Raw genomic sequence first — 6,899 nt, forward strand, 5'->3', positions numbered from 1 at the left:
ACTCAGTCTCTACTTGGAAAATCCCAGTTGCCTTGGGCTTTGTCTGAGCAGAAAACTGGAGAAAGCTCTGACTAGACCTTGTGAGTTAGCCTCATGATAACAGGCTGCACTGTAATACTCAGACAATAATAAAGCCCCAAATACAGGGCTATATTCAGCTGTGCTTACTTGATGCTAAATCGAGCAAACTGCACAGCGGCTGCGGCAGAGGCAGGACCAGAAGGCAGCTTGTTCTCCCAGACTGTCTTTGCAGAGGGCAGTTTATTCTGATCCATTCGTTTGCAGCCACCATTTTGGCTGACACTTCCGAGCTGACGTGGAAACTGCAGCTGCTCCAGCCGGCGGATCTGGGGGGCCGAGGCTGGAGCCCGCGCAGTTCCCACTGTGCTGGGCCGGGCGCGCTGCTCGTCTCACGTCTGGGCTGCAGCCCTGCCCAGCGCTCCCGCCCCTGCCCGGCTGCCCAGCACCTCTGTCCATGGCTGTGCACATGTGGGATGTGATGGGACACCCGGATGAGGGCTGGGAATGGGACCCCATGCCCAGGAGAGTCTCAAAGGTGCATTTTGCAACTGCACCTTGGCACTGCCCAGTCCCCCCGGTGAAGTCCTTCCTGGTCCTTCCATAGAGACAGAGTCACCAAATAACGTCCCACAGTCCTGAACTTGCCCTGTGCTGCCAGCTCAGGCCAAGATAAAGGGATTAAGTTTGTCTTGCAAGCTCAAAGGTAATTCATTTGGAAAAAAAAAACAGACAAGCTCTTTATCAGTGCAGTATCCCAGTGAAGATTTCTGCCCTTCCTGCTTCCCAGGTGTGCTGGACGCACAGCCGATGGGCACAAACACTGGCTAACAGATAACGGATAACTGGAGGATTAGCTGAGAGCAGAGCTACAGCGGTTCCTTTCCACGGGCCTCATCACTAGCGCCTGGAACAGGAGGATTTAAGAAGAGTTGTAATGAACAACTTTTTTGAACATCCTCTTTCTAAAGTTCTGGTTCTAAAGTTCGTAAGATAAAGTAAGTATTTGCTTTAAATATGGCCTTCTCCTTGGAGGTCTTTGACTTCCCCTTTCCAAGCTTTTTTTATGCAACCTAGAAGTCTAGAAAAGCAGTTCTAAAGTTCCAATAACGAAATAAGCGCAGGAGGCCCACCAGAAATGATATGCTGGTCTTCTGTGAGACACAAGAGCTGGCAGGACCGGCACAGACTGGGGAGAGCTGCAAGGGGAGATTTCAGTGCACGGCAGCAGAGCTCCCACGCCACGGCCGGCAGGGACAGCCACGGCTGCACGGGAGCAGGCTGAGCCCGGAGGAGGGTGAGAGGATGCTGGAGAAGAGAGGAAAGCGACCGAATGGTTCAGAAAAACTGCGGATGAATCAAGTGAAGCTCCCAGCAGATTGTGGTGTGACTGTCCCTGCAGCTCGAGGGAGTGTGGGGCGATTCAGGTGCCTTGGACAGACGGAATTCATCTTGGAGGACTCCTGAAGGAAAACACGTGGCATGGAATAAACAAGAAGGAAAGTTAACCGGGATTTTAACGCAGATTGTATTGAGATATGGACGCACTGTGACAGTGCCCTGACCAAATTAGCATGCAAACCTTGATATGAAAGATAAGAATACGTTTTACAGTCAAAGGCATGGTTCCAAGTTCGGCCTAAGGAAAGCAGCAGTTGGAGAATTCAAGCAATATGTACGTTATTTACTTTGCAATGGGAATTGCTGCCCAAGGAAGCTGTGGGTATCTATATTGGGCCCTCAGGAAACTCTTGGCACAGTGAGGACTGCGCTGAAGTCAAGCAGAGGCATATGAAATACTGGGGGACAAAAAATCCCTAGGAACTAGGGACTGCTCAAATTACAAATAACAATGAGACTTTCCCTAGAAATAACACAGGTAGGAAGAGAACAGACTTAAATCTCTGTAGCATAACCAAATAGTAGTATTTACGTTTAATTATCAGACATTAAATGATTAGATTAACCAGGCTGTGTTTATACAACGCTCGCTTTTCTTGCTCATTCAGCTAGAATCAGCTACAAACAGAAATGCACCCCATAAATGTGCTTCAGTTGTTTAACAGGCTAAGTAAATAGCTGACCTTACTATAATTAATTAGGAATCTTTATTTAATTGAACATTCATGGCCACCAGAGCAATGCAAGCTGAAAGCCCAGGACACTTATCTGATTCTGACTTCACTACAAAAAAAGTCTGTTAAAAGATCAGGATGGATTTTCACTGAACCTGTGAACACACAGGCGGGCTCTATGGACACCTGTAGATGTGGTGACCTTCCGTTTTCAAGCTCAAAATACAAAGGGGGCTCTGTGGCTACAGACCCAGAGAAACCTGTTAAAAGTCTTGCTAAAATGACAGGAAACAAGAATGAGTTTCTTCCACGTACACAGGCTTTCAGTTTAGAAAGTACAGGGAAATCATGTTGATGAAGATCATCAAAGAAAGAAAGGAGGTCAATCAATACTTCATATAACCAAAAAAGATGGAAAAGGGCTAATTCAGTGAACTCCTTTAGCATCGTCCTTGTACAGCAGCAGGGTGTGCTTGTGAGTCAGCGGCTGAGCTCAGATGCAACCCGCCTCCCGAATATGTGACTACAAACAAAGACAGAATAAAATTCATTTTCCTATCCCCTGCAAGCCATCCCGCCCTGGTAAGACTTTGTTCCAGCTCATTAAAACCGTATTTCGAGAACTGCGCCCAACTCAATTAATTCTGAGCCCTTTTTGCCAAAATAGTTCATGCTAATGATTTACAACTAACGGGCAGCAGCAGCGTGTGAACAGCAGGAGCTTAGATGTGGAGTTAAGCGCCATGGATAGCCAGGAGAGCCCATCTATCGCTCGCCTGCTGTGGAAAACACTTCCTGCCCCCCATAAGTGGGAATCGGCCAGAGCACCCCAGCAAGGGAGCACACAGCCAGGGTACTCACATGCACCTGCACCCAGGGGCATGCAGCTCCTGCTCCTATGGCCATTCCCTCAAACACAGGGGTCCACGGGGAATGCTAAGGAAAGAAGCTCTCAGACAGGTGGGTTTTCCCTCCATCTTGACAAGTCCCCTCTAGATACAAGGCCCTTTTATCAAAGGAACTGGTGTTTCCTTATTTTTCATGTGTATTTGCAGGCAGATTGCATCTTCATCTGGCAAGCGATACCTCCATCTCTGAGCACTACTAGCTGCTGAAACCAAGACGGAAACAAATAGGATGCCAATACAGAAATGCTTGTAAAGGGCACTGAAGCCGAAAGGCGTGGCGGATTATTACTGCGAGGAGCCGACCGCATTTAAACAGCACTTGGTGTCTAATCATTTCATCACTGAAGAAAAAAACAGGGCAAAGCAGAAGGAGCGGATGCTCCCTGCTCCTAGTTCCGCCCTGCCTGCACCGCTGCTAAGGTCTTTCCCGTGACTTCCTCTGACTCCGGATCAGCTGCTTGTCATGTTTGCTGGGATAAATGGCTGGATGGGACCAACAACTAGAGAGAGATCAGACAGGGTGAGGAAATGGAGGGAGATTGTCATCGATAGATACAATTTTTAGCATTTAATTTCTTCCACTGCTTTGCTATCCTTCCAAGAACTTCAGCTAATTAATTTGCAAACTGAATATCTGAATATTAAGCACAGGTAGGTGCCTGATCCTGTAAGCTCTCTCCAGAGAGCGGCTCTGCAGCGGTTCTCCTTGGGGATGGTGCCACAGGCTGCATTACAGGGACAGGCACCCGCCAAAGGTGCTTCTCTGGATGCAGCTTTTCCAGCCTCCGTCAGGCCTCTGAGAGCCGCGTCCCTCTGCAAGGCTTCATGGCACATCCTCTCCGCATGGGCTACACAAGAGCCAGGATCCTTCATCTGATTTTTGCGAAGGAAGGTCCTAGCATTTGTTTTAAATGACTCCTGAGAACTTGATTAAGACAGACAGACGAGGGGAGAGCAAACGAGAGTAAACAGATGCTGTAAGAAAAAACACTGCTTATGCCATGGCAAAATAACTCCCATTTCCCCCAAGTATTATCATTGAATGGTTAAGGTTGGAAGGGACCTCTAAAGATCATCTAGTTTATGCTTAAAAATGGCGCTGCTCTGCATGAACACCTTTTAAAAACCACACCAAATGCGTTCCTCACCTGCATTTTGGTGAAGAGTGGCAGAATAATGGGAATAGACGCATCTAAAAAGCTACATACATAAATATGTGTGTGTATATATGCACGCACATACGTGTGTATATATATACATATATAAATGTTTTACCAGCATGAGAGGAAAATCTACACAGATCAGGCAAGTAACATTTTCTGTAAGTCCTTTTCTTATAAGTCTGATCCTTGCAAAATAAGGCTCTACTTTTCACAACAAAAAAAAAAATACTTGAAAGCACCACAGGAATATTCTCCTACAAGTCTGAGCCACTACTTTCAAGAAAAACCACCAGGATTTCCCTGCAGACACACTTAAGAATTTTTTAAGCAGCCAAGATGCTGGGAGTTGAGGCAGCGGCACTGCAACAGCTCTCATCTTAGAGCACTTGTAGAGGATGGGGCCCGGCGCAGCTACAGCGCACGGGATCTCTTGGCACTCAGCTGGCTGCCGCCCTGTTCTTCCTTGCAAAGAACCGCCCGGAAAGAGCGGACTTTTTCTTGGATCTCCGTCAGGATGCCGATCTTTTGTCCCAGGACTGCTTCAAACTGCGCAGCATAAAAATCTACGTCGTAGTCTATCTCTTCAGCCACTTCTAAGAATACTCTCAACCACCGCAGAGATTCCTGATGCTCCTCAATAAGTGTCCTCTTCTCCATCTCCTTCCTCTTCTTCTGCGTTTTCCCTCTGGCACTGAAAGTGAACAACTGGGGAGCGACTTCCCCCTCTGCCTGTACCCTCAACTGCTGCGGCTCAGCTGTCCCGGGCAAACTCTGCAAAGCCCAGAGTTTCTTCCCATCTTTTGAGCGGTACAGGGACCGCGACACCTCCTGAGAGGGCTGTCCAAGGGCACTCAAGCTCACGCCCAGCTCCTTCACGCGGTTGGCGTAGCGCAGCGTGTTCAGGGTGTGCTCGCAGGACCTCATGCCCGGGGACACAGTGGCGATCATGCAGGTGGAGGAATTCTCCCCAATGAAGGAGTCCCGCAGCACCTGGGTGAGTTTGCTAGCTCGGAAGGGCGTGTGGGCTTTGTTCCGGCCCAGCGCTCGGATACACTCCTTCAGGGCCAAGAGGCTCTTATTAATGTCAGCCCCCTCCAGCCGTGTCTGCCTGTCTGCGGTGCAGATGTCAGCTCCTCTTTCATTCCCAGCCAAATCGATCAGGGAAAACTTGCCGTACAAATGGCCCCTCTTCTTGAGTAGGATCTGGAAGATGGCGTGGCTCCGGGAAGAGTGGGTGTTGGCAGATGTCTGGCCTGACATGCGACACTTGCTACCAGTTTCTATCAGCTTGATGACATCTTCTACGCCGGTGATCTCTTGTTCCAGGAGTCCTACCACCTGAATTTGTTGTTTACCATCTTCTAGCACCCTAAGTTGCTTCTTCCAGTTCAGCAGGTCAAACACCTTGCCCCCATAAATCTCAAAGAAGGCACCGTAGACCCGAAGCTCCAGCTTCTGGCAGTTCGGGTCCTGCAGCCTGCTGAAGACGTCCTCGGCTACCAGGACGTAGATCCCTTTGGAGCACTCTGTGTTCTTGATGGAAAAGTCTCCTCCCATGGTGTAAGTCTTGCCACTGCCTGTCTGGCCATAGGCAAAGCAGGTGGCCATGCCCCCCTGGAAGACAGTCTCCACCAGAGGCTGGGCAGTGTGCTTGTACACCAGCTCATTGGTGGCATGGTCATCGAAGGCAATGTCAAAGCGGAAGACCTGATTTTTCAGGTATCGAGTGAGGTCCAACTTTTGTTTGGCTTCATGCACCATCACCACGTCCTGGCAGGGCACGGTCACCACATCGAAGTCGTTGAGGTCGGCTTCATACTGGTTCAGCGGCCGCTTGCGGACACACACAGAGATGCGATGGGGCCGGCTGGGCTTGGCGGTCTGCACGGCCTCACGGTCCAGGTGGCTGCGGTATTCCTGGATCATGTCCATCACATCGGCCCTGGAATGGAGTGACGCGGTGGCCTGCTGGGCTCGCCGCTCCCTCATCTCCAGGCGCCGGCGCTCCCGCTGTTCCTGCAGCCTCTCCACCTGCCGTACACATGGCGACGTCCACCGACGGTTACAGCACCCTGTGCCAGGTCGGCGAGCCACGGGCTCCCTGCCATCCCCGGATGGCTTCTCCACCTTGATGGGCTGCGGCAGCATTTCGATCACCAGGCTCTGGTCCCCTCTGGCTGATGGCAGGGCCTCAATGCCGCTTGTTGGCATGCTCCTTGGGGCCAGGTGTGGGTTGAGGGCGAAGGCGAGCTGGAGATCCACCTTCTTGCCCTTGTTGGCCCCTTTCTCGATCCACTCCACGGTAATGCTGGAAGTGTTTCCATGGAGCTCTGTCACCATCGCTTGGTGGATGCGCCCATCGCTGCGCTTGATCTCCAGGTAGGTGCCCACCTGGATCTGCCCAAACTCTCCAGCCATGTGGTCCCCAGGATGTGGCCAGAGCTGCTGGGATGGGGGAGCCCTCCCAGCTTGGGGGCCGGACAGGCAGGGCCAGAGCCTGTGGGGGACACCAGGCCCGGGGGTGGGCTCTGCACAGCCACCCTACACCTGGCCCCACCTCACAATGGGTGACCCCACCCAGGGGCCTTGAAAGGGGGAGTGGCTTTAAAATAAACAAATCTGCATTTTTCACCGGCTGCCACAGGTTCAAGGACCGCATAAAGCTGCCATTACCTGAAAAGGCCCATGTGAATCTGCAGGCTGGTGGGTGGCTGCCGCGACACATCAGGTCTAAT

General features: G+C 50.8%; 1 protein-coding gene across 1 annotated transcript; it reads right to left on the bottom strand.

Moving 5' to 3' along the window:
• Positions 1–4,575: 4,575 nt before the first annotated feature.
• KIF2B (kinesin family member 2B) lies at positions 4,576–6,582 on the bottom strand. Its single transcript, XM_026046804.1, has one exon. It carries the CDS (start codon positions 6,580–6,582, stop codon positions 4,576–4,578), a length of 2,007 nt encoding a protein of 668 aa, XP_025902589.1.
• Between the last annotated feature and the right edge of the window lie 317 nt (positions 6,583–6,899).

This window comes from Nothoprocta perdicaria, unplaced genomic scaffold (assembly GCF_003342845.1).
Source record: "Nothoprocta perdicaria isolate Ctin4 unplaced genomic scaffold, notPer1 scaffold_46, whole genome shotgun sequence".
NCBI classification, from domain to species: Eukaryota; Metazoa; Chordata; class Aves; order Tinamiformes; family Tinamidae; genus Nothoprocta; species Nothoprocta perdicaria.

Coding starts and splice junctions, on each gene's coding strand:
- KIF2B (XM_026046804.1), bottom strand. CDS start 6,582: ATGGCTGGAGAGTTTGGGCAGATCCAGGTGGGCACCTACCTGGAGATC.